This window comes from Amphiura filiformis, chromosome 6 (assembly GCF_039555335.1).
Source record: "Amphiura filiformis chromosome 6, Afil_fr2py, whole genome shotgun sequence".
NCBI classification, from domain to species: Eukaryota; Metazoa; Echinodermata; class Ophiuroidea; order Amphilepidida; family Amphiuridae; genus Amphiura; species Amphiura filiformis.
The window spans coordinates 35,937,782-35,965,343 of record NC_092633.1 but is presented as its reverse complement, the minus strand read 5'-3'; the positions used below and the strand labels follow the sequence as shown (position 1 = coordinate 35,965,343).

The following is a 27,562-nucleotide window of genomic DNA, read 5'->3' as shown; positions in this document are numbered from 1 at the left end:
AGGCAAAATTATGAAAATAAAAAATTAAAGTCAACCACCCATACAAAAACTGTGAATGTTCCTTTAATATGTTTAATCAATTTCACCCTGCTCCTGTCTGGCAGGTATATCATTCCCATATGTCCTGCATATCAGCTGCTCAGTGCCAGAAGTGGGTAAGTGCAATAGCTGCCCTGTGAACATTAGGCAATTTACACACTGTATATTGTACTCATCTAACAATTGGCAGTTACACATGGCAGTTACACATGGCAGCTATTGTACTTACCCACTTCTGGCACTGGGCAGTCGATATGTCCTCCCACCCCCTAGCAACGCTATACTGAATGTTTACAAAATGTTGAACACCTATAGTCTGGTTGGTATGGGCAGTTTCCTTTGGATGGAGCTAGTCACCATGGTCACCTTGAATTCACCCCAAAGTTTTTGTATGGGGTGATTTTGCTGATTGGAGAGTTTGTCATAGTCCTGATTTTAAGCATCTCTTCTATAGTCAAAGTCTATCTGTACTCATAAGCTAAAATATAGTCATAGAACTACTCATCAGTACTTGAGCATAACACCTCATTTAGTTGAACCTAGCAGGTCATTAGTCTGGCTTAAAATCCTTCATCCTTCTTGTAGAACACTTTGGTGATTTAGCATGAATATTTGAAGAGTTGAGATGCCAAAACCGATATATATCTGCTTTTTCTCAATTTGAAAAAGCAAATGTAATTGGCAAAGAAAGTAATAAGAAAATATGTGCTTCTTTGATCATAAGTTCTCAAAATTCAATTTAAGGTTAGCATATAATTAAAACTTTTGCAATTTGGTAGTTCACAGCATCTTGCAAATGGTAATGAGCTTTGGTAAAAATTGCATTGATCATTTCATAGCGAGTGTGTAGAAGAATTCAAATTTTACAGATATACTTTATAGTAGGTCTTATGGTTCTTGAATTATGTTATCAAGAGGGCTGAAACAACAGCACTTTTGTAAAACGTACATAACCCATTAACAACAATAAATCAAGCAAGTTTTCAAAGTATATGATTTGTAGAATGAACTTTTGCAAAACATGAGAGTCAGTGGCGTACCGTAAATTTTGCCGCCCCTTCCTCAACAGCCCGAAAAGGTTGACCAAATTTTTTTTCGGTGGTTTGAAAAAGTGAAGAGCAAAAAAAAAAAAAAAAAAAAAACACAAATGATTTTATATATGTATATAGTACCATTTTTTCACAGATTTTTATACTTTTTCAAATTTTCCGCCTTATTTCTTTACTAGTTCTTTTTGTCGCCTTCTACTACCACCGCCTTCTTTTTGCATTTCTTCACATTCCGCCTTCGCTTTGGCCGCCTTACTTTGGCTCTCAGGCACGCCTCAAAGCCCCCCAAAAAAAATATATGCATGAGAGTGTTATTTTCAATAACATATTGATTTAGATTTATAATGAATATCAATTTTTTGGCTGCTTCAACCAACAATACCGCATCTACCCTTAAGCTAACATTACAGGGCAGATGATGGTGACCTTATTTACTCAATAAGTTAGGAAACATTAATTGGGTTCAGCATCTGAACTATTCTTTTGTTAATACAAAATCATGCTGACATTATTTTGAGGAGCTGTAAACCATTTCGAACTGCTCAGTGCCAGAAGTGGGTAAGTGCAATAGCTACCCTGTGAACATTTGGCAATTTACACACAGTATATTGTACTCATCTACACATGCCAGCTATTGTATTTACCCACTTCTGGCACTGAGCAGTCCATTCCTACATGTGATCTTCAACCCTACCCCCATCCCATCAATCTTTGGGTCTTTATTTATCATAGAAAATGAAGTTTCAACATTGATTAGTCGAAAGAGGAGGCATTTTAACATTGACTTTAATAAAAAGCATTCCTATACCTTTAACCGAGATTATAGCCGGGGATTATAGCTTCGTTTTGTTAAATCTATGGCTTTAATGAAAGTCTCTGGCTTAAAATTAAGCTTAGTGAAGCTATATAGTCACTAAACATCAAAAATTATTGCTTGATTGCAATATTCTTGTGCCGGAAACAGCTGATATTTTATAGTAATTGTTACTTTCCTGAGCAGAGAGTCACTTGTCCCAGGTATGACTACGTTGAGGATGATTCACTTCCAGTAGATTGTCACTTTCAATGATAAACTATTTTACTGTTCATATTCACTATGCACCACAGTGGCTTCATCCCAATGGCATAGTTCAATAACCTCAATTAAACAACCATAGTGCAAAATTTGACCTCAAGTTTTCAGAGTATGAGTTTTTATACCAAAATTTTCAAAGGTCATTCAATGAATGTGCAAATGTATTGGGGTTAAAGAACTGTGTCTTGATAGATGAGCATGTTGTGGATCCTAGTGATTGCTATGTACATGTACTTTTTCTCTCATTTCTCCTTGACCAGAATTTGGCATATATTTAGAACCAATAATATTCCACACTTTATAAACAAAACTGAAACTTGGCCAGCATGTTCCTTACATGTATATCTGTCATATTAAATAATATTTGAAAATCACCCGGAAAATCACCACCTGTATGATCTGACTGAATGATTTTCTTAATATAAAATATCAAATGTCTGCTACAGCAAACTCCATTTCACAATGTGTGTGTGTGTGGGGGGGGGGAGGGGAGGCCTCGTTTGCAAACACATAAAGTGGGGGAGGGGGGGGGTCATTTGCAAACACATACAGTGCGCAAAAGAATTAAGGTACCAGTTATGTTCACCCCTGCACACCGACATCGCCTGGCTAATAATTATTTGGTGCAGCAGTGACATTAAAATGAATACACGGGATCGATACACGTGAATTGCTATGCACGATTTTGATATCAGACAAAAATCTTCGGATACTGAGTTAGAAAATGATGAATATCTCCCGTAAATGAATTTTTCTCAAGAATGTGGTCTCATACACTTGAAAATACGTGTTGAACAGATATTATAGTCGTTAGCGTGCGCTTTGAAAATTGGCCGTGCGCTTTGAACTCAAAATTTGACCAAGACTCTCAATTTTATATTGCGTTGGTCTTGTATGGACTACAGCGCGCAGCAGGCTATAGCGGCACTCGCTCAAGTGGAGAGAGTATAACCATTGACCGCAATGTCGTATACAAGCTTGCTCACAGAGTGAGAAATCAATTACCCCTGTCTATGTCAGTAGCCTTAGTCAGGTCACTTCGCTAATAATATGCATCTCATAAGGTCCGAATAAAATGGTCATGGGTGGCTGTGCATTCAACCTACCATGGCGATTTCTACTATGAAGATATCGGGGCGATGTCACTGTGCCCTGTATATCCTAAACAAAGACATTTATGTCATAATGGGAACAGCAGCTATTACCAGCAGCCAATAGCTGCACCTTTTACCTCGGATTTAAGACGTCATTCGTTGAAATCGCTCAAGAAATAAAGACACAATGATCCAAAAACCCAAAGATGCAAAAAGTTGTAATTTACTCCATTGCATATGCCCTATTGATGCATGATATGTGCACAAAGCTTGCATTCATCATGAACAGAGAACTGGTGCCATACTTCCATTGATTAGCACATTAAAACTAGCGCCATGCTTTCATTGACTAGAACATAAAAGTGCAATTTTTTTTCCTTCCTAATAGGTTTTAGATCAGAACATAAAAGTGCAATTTGTTTAATTTTCAACCACTTTTAACAAATGAGGTCACTAAGAGTACAGGTATTGGCTGCTTGTTTTAATTTGACATATTTGTCTTCGTTTAGGACATGGGACCGTTCACAAACACTTGTTAGAGGAGGGGGCCTGAAAAGTTTGATCCTCCTATAAGGGGGGCCCTGAAAAAAATGACCCCAAATTTTCCTGGGAAAATTGAGTTTACATGCTTTTCTATGGGGTTGTCCGATAATTTTCATGTCAAAAGGGGGGCCCTGAAATTTTGGAGATCTGAAAAGGGGGGGGGAAATGTTCGTGATGAAATGTTTTTGCATCAGGCCCCCTAACAAGTGTTTGTGAATGGACCCTATACAGGGGAATAGCGGATTATTTTGGCATGTTTACAAAATATATCTGCCAGGGAATCATTAAAATTGGAGGGCAATTAAGCATTGCATTCTTTTGGATCAGATTATTCCATGTGAAAAATTGTACATTAATTCAATTTTTTTCATGCATGAAAATGAAAAATACTTTGCTTTGTCATATAAATGATATATTATGGTCTCTAAGTTATACATAGCAGATTTGTCATAAATAAAACTAACTCAAATATACATTCAACACATGTATATCATATTCTAATAGGCACACACTTTGAAATGACAACTGTTGCTCAACCTTGCCTGTGCAACATGTCATGCAAGATGTTATGGTAATTTAATGCAACTCAACTAATAAAAGGGATGCTCATAGTGCGGTCTTATGGTGAAATGAAATCCAATGCTTTAAAAACAAAGAAATAAAAAAGCAAATTTCCTTGTTTTTCAGGTGGGGGAGCTTCATTTGAAGGGGTGCGTTAGAAGCAATTATTTGTTTTTAGTGCGGGTTGAACCTCCTTCCCCCAGCCCCCCTCCCCACAGACCATAGTGATGTCGATCAGCAGCATGATTGAAGTGAGCATTTTCCCCACATTTTATTATTAAAGCTCTGTTCAATGTCTCCATCTCTTTCCTCTCTCTCCATCAGCTCCTCTCTCCTCTCTTCTCCTCCTCCTCCTCCTCTTATCTTGCTCCTCCTCTCTCTTTCCATCTCTCTTCATCCTTCCCTCCTCTCAGTCTTTGTCTATCTTTATTTCTTATTTCTTTCCCCTCACATTTCCTGTAATGTGTGTTGGTAGAAAAAATATTGGTTTAGATACATGTCATGATGTTGATGTAATGATGAGGATGCAGAATTTCAAGCACACATGGTAATATTTAAAATGCAAACAAAACGTTACTATACTACATATCCCTTCCTCAAGACAGTAATCTAGATCTTGCTTTTATTGTATCTCTAAACGTAATGATGAAATTAAGTATATACATTATATTTCAGCTTTACTGCCTTGAGGATGGCATAGTGACTATAGCAATTACCTTTTTTCAACATAAAACGTCATACAAATCATCAAAATTAATGTTTTTCCTACCTCAAATTTTGCCCAAAAATCGTAGAATCGTGCTATGGCCAATTTCAAGACAATTATTCAAAGGCACGATATTGATTACAAAATTATGTTTGTGCAATTTTTTTAAATAACCAGAATTTGCAACAATTTATCTGCTATGATTAATGATTAACTTTCTCTTATTTCTCACAAACTATGATTGCTTAATTACTGAGAGGAAGCTTTCATCCAGAATTCTCTTGGACATTGTCTGCTATTTGCAATATACTGTTCAACCTAACTCTCCACAATCCAACAGCCAGGTCTAGCCAAGCTGGCCAAAGTCAGGTGTGCAAGCAGGTCTGAAATTAGTGGCCAGTTCCTACAATGTCTTTCAAAAATTTTACATTACGTTTAACTACCTGAAGAGGATTGGTCAAAAATTGAATTCCCTCCTGAGGTTGATATCTGTCAATGAGTTGACCACATTCACCAGACTGTCATTATAGCTAGAGGCACATATAAAAATGACCTTGTGTGGTATTAAGTTCCCAGGATGTGAGTTTTGCCTGAGGCAATTTGTGGTTAAATGTTGATCCCTTACTACAAGAGGTATTACCGTCGATTTGGTTGAAGGAGGTGAGACATGATCAAATCTCTCCAGGTAACAAAACGTAATGCAAGAAACTTGACAATTCCTTTTAGGACGGTACAATATTTACTCTAGCGGCCTTTTGGGATGATAAGATATACATGTATACTGTGCCCCCCCCAATATGCAAACTTGATCAATATGATTACTTTATTAGGAAACCTTGCACGTCATATTCTTTGCTCAATGCATCTATAAAATACATCTAAAGAAAATCCTTGCAAAATGGTCCAATGAGCATTTCATCAGCATTTAATTTCAGTTTAATTTTAAATTTATGCAAACTTGATCATTTATGATAAATTGTGTTTTATTATGAAAACCTTGAACATCATATTCTTTGCTAAATGCATCTATAAAATGCATCAAAAGAAAATCCTTACAAAATGGTCCAATGAGTATTTCACCATCATTTAATTTCAGTTTAAAGTCACACATTTTGATTAATAGTCCAATATTAGCTTGATAGTGGCTGACCACACATGAGTACCCACTTCAACGGGAATTGAGTTCCATGCTTTATTTTCCAAGATCAGAAATAATGTGATTTAAAAATAAAACTCTAAGAGGACAGTTATCCATCATTATTTTCAATATGATATACTAGTATGGCCAATTAATTTCATCAATATTGATACTTGAAAACACAGTGGAGCAAGCTATTTAAAGTGACTTTATAGACGGCTCATTTTGCTTCTCAATTAAGGTTTACATTCAGTGTGTTTATACTGAGCACCACGCATTTCACCTTCACCCGCATTTTAATCCTCTCACCTTCACCAGGTCATTTAGAGCTGTCCTGTAAATGTAGGTTAGCAATTCACAACCCACATATTTCGTTGGGAAGGCAGAAGTCCAGAAAATAGTTTCTGTGACATTCAAAGTCAGATTTTGAATGAGAGCACTGTATTGTAGTAGGCTAACTTCCAGTGTCACCCCCAAAAATCATCATCTAAACTGTTTCTACTGTGAATGTTACCGCATATTCGCCACTATTATATTAACTAGTTCAACGAGTAGGACCTTTTTTTTTCTTATTTACCAGACTAGGTTCAGCTCAGAGTCTCAGACTATGACCACTATCTCATATGGTGCAAGAAAGACGAATCACAAAAGTCCAGTGACAATCTTTCTTGAGCAATCAGAATCTGCATAAGCAGTGATGAGTACTATAGTTGGTAACTGAGAAAAAAACAGGTCCTATTCGTCGGACTACTATTAACCACCTCAAAATGTCATTGACGGATTCACTTGCATCACCGTGCATTCAACTTCACCCTATCTGTTTCTGCTGGGCCGTTACCGCGTATTCCTCGCATCACCCCAACCGCAACCGTTTGCTCAGTATAAACATGCTGATTGTTAGTAATTGAAATAACACTCTTTGATAGCTAGTCCAATTGGGCATCAACCTATTTCATTTTATTGTCAAACACCTTTCTTATTGTTGAGCATTGAATGTTGCGTTATCCTACACACTACTCTGCTGGGACCATTACCGCGTATTCCTCACATCAACCCAAGGTCACTCGCAACCGTTTGCTCAGTAAAAACATGCTGATCATTACTAATTGAAGCATGCATGCTCTTTGATAGTCCAATTGGACATCAACCTATTGCTTTTATTGTCATACACCTAAATTGTTGAGCGTTGAATGTTGAGAGAGTTATCCTACACACTACTCTGTCCCTAGCAGTGGTATACTGGCATCAATTTCCAGATTGACGTGCAAGGATCTCAATGCTCTGACTGAGGAGATCATGTTCTTCAAAAGTCTTTTTTTCTCTTGTCCTCTCTTCTATTTTTTTCTTTCTCCTTTCTTTCCCCTTTTCCTCTGCCATTTTATCCCCCTCCTTTCCTCATTTTGCCTTGTTCAGGCCCAGGGAGGTACTCAAGTTCGGTTTGGGTAGGGTTGTGCCGCCGACAATTTGAAAGTGGACCCATCAATATACCAATTTTGCAAGAAATTTGGATCCATCGATATACCAAATGTCAAAAGTTTCAGCCAAATTTAACACAAATTGTTGTAGCTGTTACAAATTTTTCCCAAGATTATGGGGAATTTTCTAAAATTCTGGCTACAGTGAGGCGAAATTGGACTATTTCCTGAAGAATATTGAGAAAATTTTGAAAAAAGGGCCCATCCATTTACCAAAATTGACCTGGGAAAAGGGGTCATTGATATACCAAAAGGCCGAAAATGCTACCCATGTTTGCGGCACATCCCTGTATGGTTATATATGTACCGAGTACCCCTCCTGGGTATTTGTAATCAAGTTGACTCCTCCCTCCTCCTTACTATATCTTCTTCCTTTTAACTATGAAGAGACATTAATATTATTGTACCCTAGATACAAGAGTGGATACAAAATCTGCCATTGTGCACATGAACATCAATAGTGGTTTTAAAGTCCAACCGTCAATAAAATCAAACTAGATTAGATCTCTTCAATAATATTGAAGAGAAATATTATTTTGTATCCAATCCTGCATCTATAGGGTCCCCAATATTGATCAATGAAATTGATTGTGTATGGGCCACATTAGCCTGGCTTGTGCATTTTGAATCAGCCAGGACCACAGATTTTCCATGGACCAATGCCCTTTTTAACCAACTTAGGTAAACAAACAAACAACAATAAAGGACACTGGTTTAGTATACTCCAGTACGTGTACAGTATTGAAATTATATGTTTGCATTGCTTTATGGTTCATCGGGCAAGTAAACAGCCTGATCAATATGAATGGTGTCAATTTAAGGTTTGGTAACATATCATATTACAAAACCAATAATGTAAAATGAAACAGGTCCACAAATTGAATATATGGACAAATTAAATATGGTAAACGAATGTAGATAGAAAATGGGATTAAAATCTTACATTTTAAATTTCAAAAGATGTGCAGTGAATATAATCAATAAAACTGGTATGTTTTGGTCTAAATACCACAATCTCTCTAATTTATGCCCCCCCATTGTAAATTTTTTGAAGGGGTGACAATTTCATATAAGAATTGAATACGCTCTCTCACTTTGGAATTATACTTATCAGAAGCCATCGTCAAGTCAACTTCCCTTCAGGCCTCCAAATTGGCTGTCCAATCCCATCTCTTTTAGCCAGTCTCTTTGTATATTTTCCCAGCTATTTCCTTTTGCTTCTTTTGTCTGTTTGGCATGTTTTGGTACCTTTTTGGTACCTTTATTCATGAATAGGCATCCCTCCAATTTATTGTTTGTCAATATTGGGTTTTGCCTGGCGAATGTTATAAATAAATAAATAAATGAATAAATAAATTTTTAATGAAAAAACTCGGAAAATATGACATCCATGATTTGTGTTCATGTCATACTCTATTAATGATTTCAAAATGGTTACAAATTCAATGCATTTTGAAATCATTAATAGAGTATGACATATTTTGCGTAACATTATTCGTTGTCATGGTACGACGTCAAAATCGATTGTTGCCAGACCAAATGGTCAAGTTCACTCTAACTGTACTCTGAACTGCAATTAAAATGATTACAATATAAGCTGAATAGATTGCAAACAAAAATGCTAACCAAGCGTGAACCAGTTACTGAGACATTACATATTCATTACAATAGTAAGTACAAATGCAAAAATGGTAATTACTGTGGCACAAAAAATCTGCAATGAAATTTAATCTAATGCACTGTCTATAAATACACGTACCACCTTTAAAGGGACGGATAGCAACTTTTGCACAGTATTTTTTTGGGACCTGAGACGAGAGCACATTAGGTATACCAAATTGCATTCTGAATACAAGGAATGTCCTTCTGATATGATGATGATAATTTTTTTTAAATTTTTGCGATGTATGAGGGTCATTCAAAAAGTTCTACCTACATTGTCACATTTCTGTTTATTGAACTTTATAAATCTAAGGATATGTACTTGCAGTGTATAGCTGGGAGAATTTTGACCTTTCGTATTGAAGATATACATTTTTTCCCCAAAAGAAAAAAATGTATCTTCTATGCTCAAAATTTCCAGTATAGAGCTTATATCCAACTGCACCTCACAGAGCTAAAGCTACAGCAGAAAGCTGGTGAAGCTTAAACTATTCATGATCAGTTCATCGCTCAAGTGTCTCCACGGCCAAACAATAAATATCAAATTAAGGAGATGGTCTGATTACTTCACTCTAGCAAGGTGTAAGATGATAGGAGACAAAAATAATATGCATGTTTATGTGATCCTCACATCACATATCACATACATTATTTGTGTCTCTTGCTCCTAGCTATGTCTTGTGACCTGCTAGTGCGAAGCATCCATTCAGGCCAATGGCGTAGCCAGAGCTGGGGTAGCCCCCTGTGTTAACCACCTAAAAATAATTTTCTGGAATAAAATGGGGATGGCAAAGAGTAAGTGTCATTAAAATTACTAAAAAAAATAGGACTAAAATATTTGCCCCCCCCCCCCTCTCTGCACAATTGAGCTTTTACATTCCAATTGTCTAAATGTACCTGTATTTTATTGTGGTTTTGCTGTGTATCTTAATCTTTGCTTGCATCTGAATTTCACATTTGACACCTTTAGCCTGGTTTAACATGTTCAGAGTAAATATCTAACACTTCCCACAATGCATTTCTTCCCTGTACTGAATATTGATTTACTATTCAGTGCAAAATAGGTCAATAGTGAGTGACAAACAAGAACTGTTTATAAAAAAGACAATGCTATGGATGAAGATCATGTTGCATAATTTTGCAGTACTTGGAATGCTACCTTGTCACTATGAATGCTACCTTGTCACTATGAATAGCAAATCAGAACAGGGAAGAAATGCATTGTGGGAAGTGTACGATAACTTCTGTGGGACATGTTAATTGATTTTAGCTACTGAGCATTTGCATAATTCAATTGATTTATCCTGTTCATTAGCACATTGAACTCACCATAATTAAATTCCTGTTACTTGCTGTAGGTAAAACAATTGTAAGGCATTTATAGATAATACAGTCCAGCCTAGATCAATAACAGGACAAGGTGAAATATACACTATAAAAGCTATCGATTCTGTGTTGTACCAAATGCAACATGAAATATATGTATGTGTCCATGGAAAGCTTAAATTCTTGTTGCGAACAAATGAACCATGTGGCTTAATTGCTTTAAAAACAATTGAATTATTTTAAAAATCATTAACTTCTTTTATTCACCTAGTGAATTTACCAGCAGACAGTCAATAATGAATCAATTCTACCTTAATGCATGATTATCATATCATACATGCAGTATGTACATTTATACATGTACCAGAACATTATATATATTTTTTCAATGAATTTTTCTAAACAAAGGTGCAAAGAACTGTTTTAATCACCCTCTCATTCATTCTGCTAAACTGCTTTTAATCTCCTTCTTAATATCAAATCTGATATGGATTACCTTTTTTCAACTAACAAGACACTCAGAGATTCTAACATTACATGAGGACACTACAGATCTCACATGACCACTCAAGACCTGAGACGAATGTAACTTTATATTCGTCTCAGCTCAAGACCAAACACAAAAAAGTGAAAAGGGTCGGGTTAAAAAAATATATGTGTATGTGTTTAACTACGCAAATAACTTTCAGTTTCACATTTAGGGGTTAAATATTCTGAATTCATGTTCTTTTATCATGCTATGTTAAACCTGTCCACTTTTTAATTCTTTCACTTGTCTAGTCTGTGATACAAATATCTACGTAACTATTACTATACTTTGGGTAAGCATGTAGAAAATGTTGTGTTATAGATAGAGGCAAAATCTACACCCTCATCAATCATCATAGACATCTGTGTAAACTAGCCCCGTTCTCCAAACCCGGACGCCTCTCGAATAGCGACCGAAGGGAGCACCGAGCGTAGCACATCACATTCCATACCAGGTATATGAAAGAACTGTTGCCCTAACGGTTAAGAATCCCGACTCATGATCGCAAGGTTTGAACCCCGTCATGGCTACGCTCGGTGCTCCCTTCGGCATGTTCGGTCGCTATTCAGAGGCGTCACGGTTTGTGGAACGGGGCTAGTTCTAGTCTTTCCCACTGGCTCAAGCCTCCTGCAACCCCCCTAGTTATGCCTCCTTCTGCAATATCTTCCTGAAGAAGCAGATGAAGGCCAAATTGAAGCCATTTTGTGGACCAGTTTAACAATATTTTTGCTTATTTTCCGACCATAGGCCCTTATAGTTATGAATTTCCAATTGACTGCTCGAGTAAAAAGACGGGTATTAAAATTTTCGGTCTATAAGTAGACATAGTCCCGATTAGGCAAAGTTAAGCCGCATCATATGGTTGTTACCTAGTTATAGAGCTGCAATGTATTTTTAACATAGGCCATATTAATTGCGGAGAATAAAAAAAATTACATCAGTGTGTCAAATTTCATGTTGCTTTCATTGTGACCCCTTTCTCTTTTCCCCTCTTTCCCTCTTCTCCCTCTCCTTTGAAGTTGGCACCACCCCCCTCCGAGAAGTCACTCATGATACCAAAGTGGTATGCATGCTCGTCCCAGTACCTCAAAAATGGACCCTAAATGGCGTGATCAGTGTCGAAAAATTTCACCCCTTATTGGCGTAAGGCTCTGTAAATTTTACCCCTAAAATATGGCGTAATTCGGCGCAAGAAACTAAAATGGACCCCTAAATGGCGTAATTTCTAAAACAATCCCATTGAAGTTGAAAAAATATACCCTAAACGTTGAAACTTTACCTGAAAAGCACCCTTTTTTCTAAAAACGTCGACGCCGCCACAAGGCCAAAAATCAACCCTTTTTTTTTTTTTTTGTGGACGAGCATGCGTACCACTTTGGTATGCGAGTGACCCCCGCCCCCCCATCAGTACCTGTTCTAAATGTAATATATAAGCGCAACCAAATGTAGATAGGAAACCAACAGATATACATAGAGGGTTGAGATCCAGAAAGCCTCAACTCACAAAGGATTCCTTTCTGGTTCTCAACCCTCGACATACATTGTATTATGTAGAAATTCAGCAAAAAAATATCATTACCATGTTATCATTCCCATGTGCATATGAGACACTATAGTCATTAAAATTTACGAAGATGAAGTCAATAATAATTTATTTTTATACCAATTTTTTTCTTATTTTATCTTATTTTATAGACCTATAAAAAGATCAAATCATATTTTATTATCTTTCTACTTCTCTTTTTATGAGCAGTAAAAATAAGCGATTTTATTTTTTCTTTACAACCAGTAAAACATGTATATAATTTTCCATATGCCAATATTTCTAAAGCCTGTGCTTTAAATTCAAATTATAATTTTGCTGGTCAGGCAAGTATATATGCATTTGAAGTGGCAATTGAGAAAATATCAAGTATGTTTTATGTAAACCGTGCAGGGTCTTAAGTCTCAGAATGTGCATAATACACACTGCTGGTGCATGTAAATTATGTCGGCAGTGTATGATCACAGATATTGGAAAAATGTGTTCCAATATCTGTGGTATGATCCCGGCGGCGTTTCCGTGGGCATAGTAATATTTTACTTTTTGCAATCGCATGAAATTAGGTTAAAAGTTATAATTTAATTTTAAAAAAACAATCTGGACACCAGGTTTCATTGATTGTAACACTAATTATACAGTTCCTATTTCTTAAATTGAACTGTAGCATGAAGTACTGTATAAGTGGTAATTTTCACGTACAGTTATTTTCGCGATCTGGAGTGAGAGACACATTTTCGTGAAAGTTATTTTCATGATTGCCCAGTCCTTCCTATACTTGTAATACATTATTGCATACATTCGCGAGGTGTTATTTTCGCGGTTGGAGCTCTAATCGCGAAATTCGTGAAAATAAAACCCTCGCGAAAATTACCACTTATACAGTAGTGTGACAATTGTCCAATTTGAATTTCATGATAAAAACATAAAAATGGCAAAATCAGTCAACCAATTTAGGTCACAAATAAAGAAGTCTTATAATAAATTACATCTAATATCTATTATTTAATGACCCCACCCATCCCCACCCCTATCAATTTCTTGTGTGAACTGTGAAATATCTATTTGTTAAAATGTTATGAATAATTATACTGATTCTTTAATTGCATGTTCTTCTCTCCTTTTCTTTTCTTCTTTTATTTAGTAAGTTTTTTGTAATTAATTGTATGTTGTAACTTAGGTCAGTGTAAGGGGGCGCCTCTTGGCCTTTTGAGCATCCCCTCATTAAAATTCTGTGTCTTTTTATATTCTGTATATGTTTGATTTGAATGAAATAAAATGATGATACAAATATTAACTGTTAAATACTGCAAAAATGTCTCTGAGATAACTGGAGACCAGTGGTCCTACTAATTTCCAAAAGTCAAGTTGCCCTATGTAAAATTCAGTATACATGTACATCAATCAAACGAGAGGGATATTATGTATAATACATTATAAGACCCCCTGAAAATTACTAAGTGCCCAGGGTGGTAATTAGGTTGAATATATAGTACATAGTAAATGAGTCAGTTTGTTACTGGAGGACGTGACAGCCATTATGATCAGGACTCGGAGCCAAACATGAACAAATATGAAGTGCATCATGAAGTAATGATGCTATATGGGAAGTAGATTAAGATTTTCTGAATTTTGGCTCTTTCTCTATAAGCTTCAAGTTGAAGTGCAAGTATAACTGAGATAACTAGAGACTCTACGGTTCTTGTAAAATATTTGGATAGTGGTGCTGCCCAGCTAAGGTGTCAGTGACAACAACCACTTACTATGTAGAAATTTGTATCAACACACTTCATCCTTAAAGGAATATAATACAGAAATAAGCAGTAGAAAATAGCCTAAATGCTTTATGAAACCATAATGAGCACAAACTTTGGACAAAAATAAGATTCATTTGATGCTTCATTTTTTTTTTATATAATGACAGAAAAACTTTAATTCTGTAATTCTCTATTTGCCTATCATAGTGCTGCACTACTTGCATGCATGTTATTTTATTTCCAGATTTGACTGACTTTGAATTAAAACTGAGTAATTAATCAAAATTACTCATAAATTTGTATTGGTCAATGTCATTACATGCAATGATTCATATGTAATCACAATTAATGCAGTCAACGAATTGCCTTACAGCTTGATCAAACCATTTTCTAAAATTTACTAAAATTTGCTAAATTTTATGTATTAAGGGGTACTACACCCATTGATTTTTTTTTTGGCATTTTTTGCATTTTGTGAAGAAATTACAAAAAAAATTGGACAAAGTGGTATGCAAAATGAAGGGGCAAATCTCTCGTTTTATTGGTGGCATCGGTATCAATGTAGCTTACATCCTTTTGAAGATAGAAGCCAAAAGGAGGTACATCACTGATGATTTAAATTCACTTCATTTTGGAAAGCTTACTATCAACGGATTTCGTTAAAATTTTGGATATGTGTTGCTAACACATTAGGGAAATAATGTTGATATGTAAAATGGGAATAAGTGGTCCCTGATTTCTTTTATGACTTCATGAACTTGGTGCTCCACAACTATCAAAAAACGAACTGGTTAAAATGCTTCTATTTTCAATGTCGAGCTATATTTTGTATTTTGAACTTGCAACACTATGTCACTGAAACTTAATTAAACCATAGGTAACAGGTTACCACAACCACACTACAGCAATGTTGAAAAAGATTGTATTTTTTGTCACCTATACCACCATATTAGGTAGTTTTTGTGAAACTTCATTTTTGTGATTTTGGTAACTATTTTATATTTATTTGCCCAATCCAACTCAACTAGGCAATCTAAATTGTACTCACCATTTACATCCCAAGGTATTTTAGTATATCCACCTCACACATTTCCATTATATCCAGTAACAGACAAAATATCAAAATTGATGCCTCATTATGACATGTATGATATCACAGACTATCACATGTATTCCAAATTGATGCCTGAATTTGACCTGAACCAATTGACCTATAACCTGACCTTTGATGACCTTATAGCCTTTTTTAATCTCTTTTCCTAACTACATATTATAGAAGATACATACATGGTGTATTATTAAATTATCTATGTGGAAGAGATTATTTAGCCTATTTAATTTATTCAGTGTTATAATCAGTGAGTTTATTTCTATAGATAGTATAACAATGGATTTAATGTATTCTATTCATGTATTCTACTTGGACATGTTCAATAGAATAAATTATGGATTGTTATGAAACACACATCTCAGTTACCAGGATACAGTAAACAAAAAAATATATAGGGCTAATTAAAATGATTTTCTAAAATGGTTTAAAACCACTTTTTATGTAGAGATATTTTATAAGTTCAAGACATGAGATGATGAACATATTTATATACTTTATAAATTTGCAACAAAAAAAAGAAGATGGGTACTGATGAAAATGGGGGTATTAAATCGCCTTAAAGCATATGTATCTTGCAAAATTATACATTATCCTGATGTGTTTAATACTTTGCAGACAAACCAATAAAATGTGACATTTGTTATTTCTAATTTACCAAAAAACCACATCCCAGGATGGGAATTACAGCTAAAACACCATGTATACAGATAATCACAGTGACATAATTCTACAAGGTACCTCACCTCACTTTTCATCAGTTAAATGAAGCATGCAATCTTACTATCTCTCTATGTTTTTATTGCTACCACATCCCAACGGGTCATTTGGTACATAAACGATACAATAATGTACCATAGTATGTTACCAAGGGAACAGGTACATTAAACTACTTGTAATCTGCAGAGAAGGTTACTGATTGACTTATTGTCGTGCAAGCACAACCTGTCTTAGTCACAGTCTTCCATCAGTATCTTTTCCGGTAACTGCATTTCCAAAATAAATCAAAGAATAAACCGAGACTATTAAAGCGGACTATTTGTTCTTCCTAGAGGAAACCATTAGTATGTGTTATTACATGTATAAGAAACTAATGCCCTGGGACTAATGCATGTAATGGGGGAAAATCTTATAAAAATACTTCTGAAGTCAAGGAGTACAATCAGCAAAATATTGCATCTTAAATATAATGTTCTGACTGGCAGTATCAGTCACCATTATCTCTGCTTTTCCCCTCATCAAAACTGCGATTTTGATATTAAACTTCCTTCTTGCTATGCCTGTAATTGTGTGTGGCTCGTGATTTCTAAGCGTGCAATATGTGACACAATCAAATGGAATGAGTCTAATGTTGCTAATTGCGGGCCGGGGGGCACTCACTAAAAATGGGTGATGGGGATGTGCGGCCACATTGACCCCGATTTTTCACTCCTCTCACCCAATGACCCCCTTTTTGTTTTGCCAATTCCTCTCACCCAATGACTCCTCTTTTGTTTTCCTGTCACCAAAAGACCCCCTATTTGGGGAATTTTTCTGATAATCTCTTACCATTTTTTCATTATTTTTCTTCAAATTTGTTCAAATTTTGATGAATTTTTGGAAATTTTTTGGTGTCTAGCGTGGATTTTCCTATCTTACATCAGTATGAGTGGTACTACATTTTCAAGGAATTTGTATGTACCGTCATGAAAATCATGAATCAAAATACAGGTGATATCACCGGAACCACTTTAGGATATACAGTAGTTGATTTTGACCTTTGTTTTAACAAGGATGCGGTTGTAACAATTACTAGTTCGATTATCCTGTGTGGCATCAACAGATTACATAATAAAAGAAATTATTACAGACATATTTAACAAAAAAAATCACCTTGTTTTACAGGCGGATGGACTTTTCCAAGTAGGGTAGGCCAGTCAGGATTTTTTTCTGGAGGCTAAATTGACCAATAAATATCACCAAAAGCTTGAAAATTTGGCAAACATTTGATGATTTTTTTTGTAAACATACTTTGAAAATTTTCAATCAAATTTAAATAAATTTTGGCCCAAAACAGCTGATTTTATAAGTAAAACAAAAATCTCCCCAAACCGCAAAATCTGGGTTGGTCGGGCCCGTAAAACAGGGCTGTTTTTTTTCGCCGTCTTATGCGTATTTTTCTGAAGCACATTCACACATACATGTACACTATGTGCAATAGCTTGTGGCTCCAAAGTTAATCCTTTCCATTTAATATGAGTGGGAGAATCAAAGAGATAATTAAATTAAATAAATTATTCAGTAACTTTGCAAGAAAAATCCTAATAGCCTTGCAATTGAGTCATCTAATTAGTAGTTTTACTAACACAATTGTGTTTAACTTACTCTGAAATCTGCCAGTGTCTCATGTAATATAACTTGTGAATAGAAATATTTTACATTTGTGCAATTGATTGTAATGTACACTTTACTTCTTAAGGGCATATCATAGTAATAATAGTAGTATAATAGCGTAGTTTTTTTGTAGTATTTTGTAGCATTTTTTTGTAGTTAACATAATTTAAATCGCTTATCAGAATAGCGATTGCCTATATCTGGTCGATAAGCATGATAAGTCACTAGCGTTAAATTGCAAGCAGTTGACTTGAGGACAACTTTGTCGCTATGTCGCTAGCCATGACTTGATGCTGGTGGCGACTGAGACAATTCTACAAGCATTTGATTACTAGCAATATCTAAATCGCATGCTGCAACTACTAGTGTGATATCGCCTTTCTGTAGGTCAGGGTATACACCATTTATAAACACTTGCGTCCAACAACACTGCTTCACAAGTGAGCAAACAAAGTCCTTCAAAGACCTAATTAATGACATGAATGAAAACGTTGGCAATCTTGTTGCCCATAAAGTAGCTAATGTATATGCAAGAAGCCTTTATAGTGTGTTAATGCACAAGCTAGCAACCTGGCATCCTGATGTCCTATCCCACAGCAGCTGATAAGTGTATCCCATCATGCTCTGCAGTACCATAGTAGAACTGCACATGCCATAGAAAGTGTATACAAAATCCCTCACTTCAACTTTCAATTACTTGCTTATATCAGGGGAGCTTAGACTTTTGTTTGAAAATATATGATCTCTAAAGTATTGTGAAACTATCCATAGCTCTCAATATCTAAGCGGCTCTTGTTTATATTTTGTATACATTTGCTATGGAGCAAGCAGATAGACTGCAATGCATGATGGGATACTCCCTTTAGCATCCTGATGTCCTATCCTATTCATCAACACTTCATTACATAGTCATTTCCTCTACCCGAGGAAAAAGTAACTGCCCAAGCCAAATTGCAGTATCTCCTTAGCGAATTATTATCAGATACTGCCTTCCTTCTTATTTGAAAAATAGATTGATTAAATAACATTAAAAATAAACACATTATCTGTTATGTTGCTTAGGCGACAAAAAAAACCACCCTCGGGCGGACTGGCCTTTCAAGTCGGGTCGGTCGGTCGGTCAGGTAGTTTTTTGGGTTTTTTCCTAGAGGCTATATTTACCCTAAGATTTCACCAAAAGATTTTTTGCAAACATATTTTAAGCCAAAATTAATATGGCCCCCAAAACGGCTGATTTTACATGATTTTAGCAAAAAAGTTTTTTAGAATTTCTCCAAAGCTCAAATTCTGGGTCGGTTGCCCTCATAGAATAGGCTTCTTCTTTTTTTGTCGCCAATACCTGTAGATATTGTATTTTGACTTTTTAGCACAAAAACATCACTTTTCTCCTAAAAAGAAACTTAAGAATGATTCTGTTTCGTAGTTTACTTGTAAATGCTGTACTTTGACTTGTGAAGATGGAACTGTATTCTTGTAACAGTTTGCAATTATCAGGTTGGGTTAGCAAGCAAGGGATTTACTGATGAATCTGTTAAAATAAGGAGTAGGCAACGACAAGTTAATGTCGTGATAGGTTAGATATCAGTATAAATCAACTGTTTGACTGCTCAGTGAAAGAAATGGGTAAGTGTAATAGCTGCCATGTGTAGCTGCCCTGTTAGATGAGTACAATACACGGTGTGTAAATTGCCCAATGTTCACAGGGCAGCTATTGAACTTACCCACTTCTGACACTGAGCAGTTGTGTTGTATCCATTGTTGCGGAAGCGGTGGCGGTAGTTTGCATTTTTTCCCTACATGTATATACCATGCGCAAATAACCTTTGAACTTTGCTGCATGCATCATCTCAGGGATGTAAAAAAAATCACACAAAATACGAATACCTCCCAATTTTTGCCCCATATATACGTGTATCAAGATGGCGGTCGAGTCCTGGTTCTCTGGTTTTATATCTATGATAACAACATAACACTACGCAAAGTTATTTTATAATTGCAAATCTGATCTGAACTTATTCAGTGGGGACAATTAGCCTAATGCAAGCCACATCATGTATGATCATGATGATTGTGTCTACATGTATGATCTCTAGTCAAATACTTCCAATTTTCTAAAGTGCTTGAAGTTCTCTGATGAATTCAAAACTTAAGTCATACATATTTTTTCTGAAAGCTTTTTAGATAACTACAGCTTCAGTCTAGCTCAAATATGCCACTTATTCATTAGATATGTGCGGGCAAAATCCTTTGTAATAACGCCATTGCAAGGAGACAAGGTACAAGCATACAGGCACTCAAATATAGTGGGATTTGATCATGATCCCGCAAGGATTGTAAGCTCAGGCCAATAACCAAATTTGGATAGCGGGAGTTACATAACGGTACAATTTTCTATATATTTTCTACATACTTTTGAACATTGGTTTTTGGGCAAGAGATATCATTCATTATTAGTATGTGAATAAATTTGAGCAAACTTTTACTTGTCATGCAAAGTGTAATGGACCTAGCCTATAAGACATGGGGTACATGTACATGTAGGTGAAGAATCTTCACCTGAATGTGACTGGGATTACATATTACATAGCTAATGTTGTACAATAACAATATAACTTCATGTTTAAGGGAACAAACTGAAAGATTGATGAAACTATATAAATGTAACTGTCATACTAGTGACTTGTTTCCCAACTGTAATGTCACCAAAAGTGGATCAAAATAACGGTCGATCCTTCATGTAATTATTTCGTGTAATCTAATCCTAACTCTAACCCTAATCCTAACCCTAAGCCTAATCCTAATCATAACCCTAATCCTAACCCTAACCCTAATCCTAACCCTAAACTAGTCCTAACTCTAACCCTAACCCTAATTTCGAGTAAAATTACATGAAGGAATAACCAAAATAACACCAATATTAATATTTTGTTTAATCCCTCCTGAATTAGTTTTGCATTTATTTGTTTGTTTGTTCCCTAACTTTACATGCACCTTTTACTTTGATAGAAAGCAAATTGACCCCACATATGTTTGAATTTCTTCTTTCCCATTACCTTTTTCAAAAGATGGAGCACTTTTCATTACACGCATATGCACTATAGAATGTTTCCTAAAGCTTCTTATTTTTTCATTCATTATCCATTAAAGCGATAGTTAAGGAAATCTAGGAACTACATTAAATGTAATTAAGTGTCGTGAAATATTTTTGTTCAACTTTAGAAACAGCTTTCTTCAAAGATTCTACAAGGTGATTTATAATGTGATACACCAAACCCAGTGGACTCAACACACTTAATGGAAACAAGCTGATCACTATGACCCATGTTACACTATGTTAATCCATTTTAAAATTAATATTATGCTAAAACATCATTCAGGGACACAAGGTTGCGGGTTTGAGCCCTGGCGATGCCATCGTGTTGTGCCCTTGAGTAAGGTACTTTTATCTCGATTACTCTTCTCCACCCAGGTATAAAATGGGTACTGGCATTCTTAAATGCTGGGAAGGTAACAGACTCGCTGTAGAGGAGGTGTGGAGATCACCCCATAGCAACATTTCACGGTGGAGTCCAGCATATTCGCTAACGAAAGAGACATGGGCACTCCGTCCTGTAAAATACAGGTTTGACTCCTTTACCTTTACATTCAGGGACACAACTTTGTATAGGAGCAGAACCCTAATTTTCCTACGTCTAGAAATAACCATCGTAACCAGCTCCCTCAATATTTTGTATGGGTATACCAAGACAATATAATATATGTGACATAATCAAGGGGAATGAGTCACATGTCGGCAATTTTCAATTGGAAGTTTTTTTAGATCATATTCTGGCAGTTTACGAATGCTACATTTTGATGCAAACCCCATCAAAATCGGACATCTGGTTACCGAGTAATGAGCAATTTATCAATGGCAGAAAACAAATATAAAACAAAAGAATTTGAACACTGTTTTTGCCAATATCTCCAAAACAATATTAGCGACATCCGACTCATTGCCCTTGATCATGTAACATATGCAGAAAATTCCATGTCCAGGGGAATTTTATGCTACTACAGTTATTTACCATTCCAGCATCCTTGCTTGGCCACCACCTCCACCATTTTGCATTTCTAACATAACATCATGTGTCTACAAGAACTTGAATATGCACAACCACACATAAATGTACCTTTCATATTTACAAAGCTAAACTGACTTAAATAAACAAGATAAAATATGTAAGTTACCTTTTAAACAGGTCCCTCAGTTCACTCCTCTCTGTAATTGTGCGATAGAATTCCACAAATTCATTTTCATCAAGAACATTGTCGCTTGATTTGTCACCACTACTTGCATTGGTTCTATCTGCAGTCTGTAATAATAGACACAAAGAAAAATAAGTACATTTGTGTGTTTTTAGATGCAATCAGGATAAGGAAAGCACATGGTAGTGGTGAGGCCATCATCCTTTACTGGGTCATGGAACAGGAGACGAAGATGAGTAGGAAGAGGAGCAGGGCGTAGCTAGAGCCTTGGGAGCCAGGGACAAGGAGCAGTGCAGACCCCTTTTTTTCTTTCTTTCTCTTTCCCAACTTATTTCAAATTTATTTTGGGGCTCCTGTCCACCCACTTGCTACACCCCTGAAGAGAAGGAAGAGGAAGAGCAGGAAGAGGAGGAGGAGGGAAGAGGAGGAGTTGAAAAATGATGAAGACTGATAGGAAGATGTGGGATAGATTTGTCTTTAATTTAAGTTATGATATACATGTATATATATAAAAAGGTGCAAAAAGTGCAATGTAAGTCAAAGATAGTAAAATTAATTGAAACCACCCGTTTATACATACTGTATGCATGTAGTACAAGCCTGGAGAGGCTCATTACCAAAAAGACAAATTACAGGTAGTTGTTTAGTTTCCTGTATTCAAACTCTCTCTAACTTGTAGTAAGTATTTTTCTAATCATTAATAGATGTGAACAGGTCGTGTGACAAGTAGATACGTTGGGCTATTACAGTTGAAATCCATACACCGCACACAAGGGATATAGACTTTTAAAAGAAGTCACCCATTCAGGTAGCCCCATTAGAAATTCACCACTCCCTGTGTGGAAGAAAAGGATATGTCTGCCATAGGGGTGTATGTATTTCAGCTGGAATAGCCCAAAAAAGGAACCCTAGCATTAAATTCAATACATGAACTGAAATCCATCCCATAACATTTGAAAACCAAAAAAAAATGTCTGTTCTGAACCAACCAACCCCTTTTTTTCAAAATCAGAATAACGTTTTACTGTACAAAACAATATGGACCCAAATTTTGGAAATTCCCTATATTTTTTTATATTTTTTACACATGTATTGTATTATAACCTTCCTGTATTATAACCTTCCAAATATAGACTACAGTACTGTTGTCAAACAACACAAAGGTCCAAAGGGATCTGGTTCAGTGCCTCTTGCCATACTATTGACACAGATGAACAGTTGGTGCTTTTTCAAACATTAAAAGCAACAGCAATACAAACAATACAAAAATATGTGTACAGATTTCTTGAAACTGTACTGACATGTAATATTAACTCTAATTAAAGTCAGTTTGACATTCAGTTGTTGATAAGTGAAAATATCCAAGTGTGTCAAAACTAATACCATTCTGTTAACAATATCCAATCATTTCAGCAGGAGTACAGCTCAACTTACCGTACTTTGCCTAACCAGACAGTCCATGCCAAAATTGTTACTACACCTTTACATTTCATCGAATCTCTTTTTGATGTCTGTCATTTTGAACATCACACTTGAAAAATGTATGCTATGTAGAAACTTTATTTTGCAATTTCATAATTTGCATATTATTAGCATATTTGCAAGAAAAAACATGAAAATCAATAAATACCTATATTTTTCACAATTTCAATATTTTATTAGAAATTAAGCATGCAGGCCGTTTGTTATGACTTGATGAATGAAGCTGTTAAAACAGATTTTGATATTTTTGCTTATTTTTCCTTTTTTGCCCCAAAATGTGTAAAAATCAACATTTTTGGATGACCTATATTTTCTTTGAATATTTATCAAATTTCTTAATTTAGGTATAATACAGTGCAGTAAAAGATGTCAAAAAAATCTGTTAAAACAGATTTCCAATAAATTGTTCCATTTTCCATTTTGGGTTAAATACTCAATTTTCATGCACGGGATATTTGAAACATAAAATGAAAACATGTCCATTGCACTTTTTCCTCGAGATGTACTATAATATCAAGGTTAGGGATATATTATAATCCCTTCTTATCTTCACTGATCCATCAGATACCTATTGTTATGAATGATCAATGAAAAGGTTCAGAACTGGGCTACTAATGGTCTGTCAAGTATCTATAGTTATTTTCATGACTGTGTCAACTCAAAAATCATGCAAGGTCGAATGTAGGAAAAGTATGATCAGTTGAGCTGTACAGTCATACAGACACCTGTACAAAATGTCCACAACTGTAATTTGCTGATAAGACTTATGACTTACAGCTTGTGTTTATTTAGTATTAGGCTAAAAAAAAAAAGTTGACTTGCCCTCATCGACTGACCCCCAAACAAATTTTGCTTGAAAATATGTGTTTATTTATGTTTAACTGCGGTATAAACGCATAAAATCATCAATTACTCACAAATTCTGACTCAATTTCTGTGTTTCTTTCGTTAAATTGTTAATATCGACCAACTGACCCAGGTTTTGGCACCTTAAAGGCAAGTCAACTATTTTATAGCCATATAGACCTAATTCTTTTGAAAAGCTCTCTGTCATAACATGATTTCCAATGAAATTATCCCAGGGAGGGGGCTTTAAGTTTAAAGGTAGGTATGGAGTTTTGGAGTGCATTTCAGGCATTTTGGTATATAACTTTGAGTTATTTTTTAAGAAAACTTGTTCTCAATAAATAAGAAAAAAGTACAGATTCATAGTTTTTTAGTAAAATTTGCAAAATATTTCCAGAATTGGGAAAATTTACTATCATTTTGAACAGAAATAATCAATACAATTACTAGTATGTATATTTATGGGTCTCTTTTTTGTGACATTTGGTAAATTTTTGGGGTATGTTTTCCGAATCCAAGCACCACACCCTTGAGTCAATCCAAAATCAAGACCCCCTTCGGAATTTGGTAAGCAAAAGTCACAAAATATAAGCCCATCGCCCAATGGCTTCATCCTACGAAACCCCCTCTCATCATGGGCCTCTCACACTCCATAAAAATTTGGTAATCACTATTTAGAACAACACACAGCCGGGACACACAGCTGCAATAGATAGCTTTGTTTAATGCATGGTGGCTCAGGCATTATATTGCCCTGATGGCACTGAAAAACTCATCAAAATTTGAAATTCATATTATTTATGAGTTTCTCATAAACATCAACACATTCCAAAAAAATCCTTTTGGTTTAGGGACCCTTTAATATTTACGCCAGGTGGAGTGGGGTTTTTTTTGGGGGGAGGGGGAATCTGAAGTTTTGGGGGTCTTGAGGGTCTTGAGGGAGAATCTGAATTTTTTACTTTAACCCCATGAGAACTACCTACCGATTGGCCAAAAAGAAGTTTTCATTATCAATTGGACCAATCGTCAGCATTGTTATAATAATTTCACCACGCACACACATTGGGGCGAAATATTTGCAAAGCTCCATTCTGATTGGTGATTTAAGTAATGGTATCATGTAATTAACCAATCAGAGGCGATGTTAGATCAGCAGGTAGTGCTCAGGGGGTTAACCATGATGGGGGAATGTTAAGTTTTAAATGGAGAAACAGGGGAAAACAAGGAGGAAATCTGTAATTGTTTGTCATAACTCCCACTCTCCTGGTGTAAATATTGAATGTCCCCATACAATGTGATATCATCATGAACATATTACAAAAAGAGATCTGGAACAGGGTGAATATTTTAGAACTACTAAGCTGCCACATGAACTGCTATAATTACATTGTAGATGCCTGAACTTTAAAAATGAAACAGTTTGTAATCCTTAACTTTATATAACATACCACTGGGCTACATTCACTTTCATATTGAACTCAATTAGAACATTCTCTTTACAAAATCAGGCATGCATTAAATCCAGAGATTTTCAATGTTTTTTTGGAATGTGACCCATCAGAGGTCCCAATGTTTTATGGAATGTGACCCATCAGAGGTTCCAATGTCGTTTGGAATGTGACTTATCAGAGTGCACACCACTAAAGAGGAATCTCCTGTACCCTCGAGGCAAAATTCAGTGTTTCGAAAAAATGAAAAAGTTACATGTTGCTTGTGGTAAGACATTAAGGAAGGCTTGAAAACAAGGCCCTGATTCATGTTAAATCCTCATTAAGGTCTGTGTATTAGATAATTTAGATTGTCTATGAAAAAAGAATAGCTTTCAAAGTGTGTTGTATTTCAGGAGCACTAATCTTTCAGCTAGCATAAGCTGTATGGGCTATATAGGGTGATCTAGTCAGCAATTATCTGCGTAAAGGCACTGGACTCTGCACGTTTTCTCTGTTCTGGCCATCTTCACCTGACCTTCAACTTGCAGAGAGTGTAAATTTAAAGAGAGAAGATGCTCTCAAGTCACGTAAACAATATTTTTCCAGGAAATGAGGAAGCATTTATTGGTGTGCACCCATCATTTGTTTCCCGATATTTTTTGGAATGTGACCAACTTTCGTGAAAATCAGACCACTCGCCATCCCATTCTGAACGGGGACCCCTGCTTTTAATAAATTTAGAATTGAAAATAAATGAAATACAATTCTTTTTTACAAAACAAAATAACCTGAGTGTAGTGCATTTGATTTCATGAGTGGGCTTAATAGTTGTGACAGGCACAATGTAGAGCCACTTAAAGTATTAAACACTTAGGTAAATTCCAGGTACCAATAAATATAGAAAATGAGTCACCCTTATTAGGTTTTATGTGAATGTAATGTATTCAATGCAATGTATGTACGGTAACTGGGCGTTCAATCATATCCGACTTCTTTCATTCATATTTGTGTACAAATGACTGATCACTTTGTGTGTGCATCATGTATATCAAAATAAGATAAATGTCAAACTTTGGAATTTCACTGGAATTTAAATTGTAAGATGGGTGTAGATTTGACAATAATTTTTACCTGTAATGGGAGCTTGAAAGTGACAACTAACCAAATTAAAATTTGAGGTCCAAAAAAAAAAAAATTAAAAAAGTGAGATTTATACATTGCAATTATTACAAAAGATCGTTGTACTTTACATTTTGGAAATTCTGCACCCATACAAAACAATCATACGTGCAAGTCTCGATAATATACTGCGCCAAAAATGTATTCTTACACTTTGATCATCACAATTTCAAAACTGAATCATATTGGGGTAAATTTGTTTTTGTAATGGATGCATTATCTAATCCTGCACATTATGACACCACATTGAATCCAATGTGATCTCAAAAAGTAAAGTTACAAGCAATTGAATACCTGAGTGGAAGAAGGGCCCAACTCCATCAAAACTGTTTTTGAGATATTAAGAAAAAACTTAATATTTGGAAAAGTTTTATAGACAGAATGTTTTCATCTTCAGGGGAC

General features: G+C 35.5%; 1 protein-coding gene across 6 annotated transcripts in view; it reads right to left on the bottom strand.

The window, feature by feature from the left end:
• Positions 1-27,562, bottom strand: part of LOC140155346 (1-phosphatidylinositol 4,5-bisphosphate phosphodiesterase delta-4-like) — a 112,326-nt gene that overhangs the window by 68,636 nt on the left and 16,128 nt on the right. For all 6 annotated transcript variants that reach the window (XM_072178152.1, XM_072178154.1, XM_072178153.1 and 3 more), the window contains exon 5: positions 22,206-22,330. In XM_072178152.1, coding sequence (XP_072034253.1) covers positions 22,206-22,330 — 125 coding nt within the window. The remainder of the gene's footprint in view (positions 1-22,205; positions 22,331-27,562) is intronic.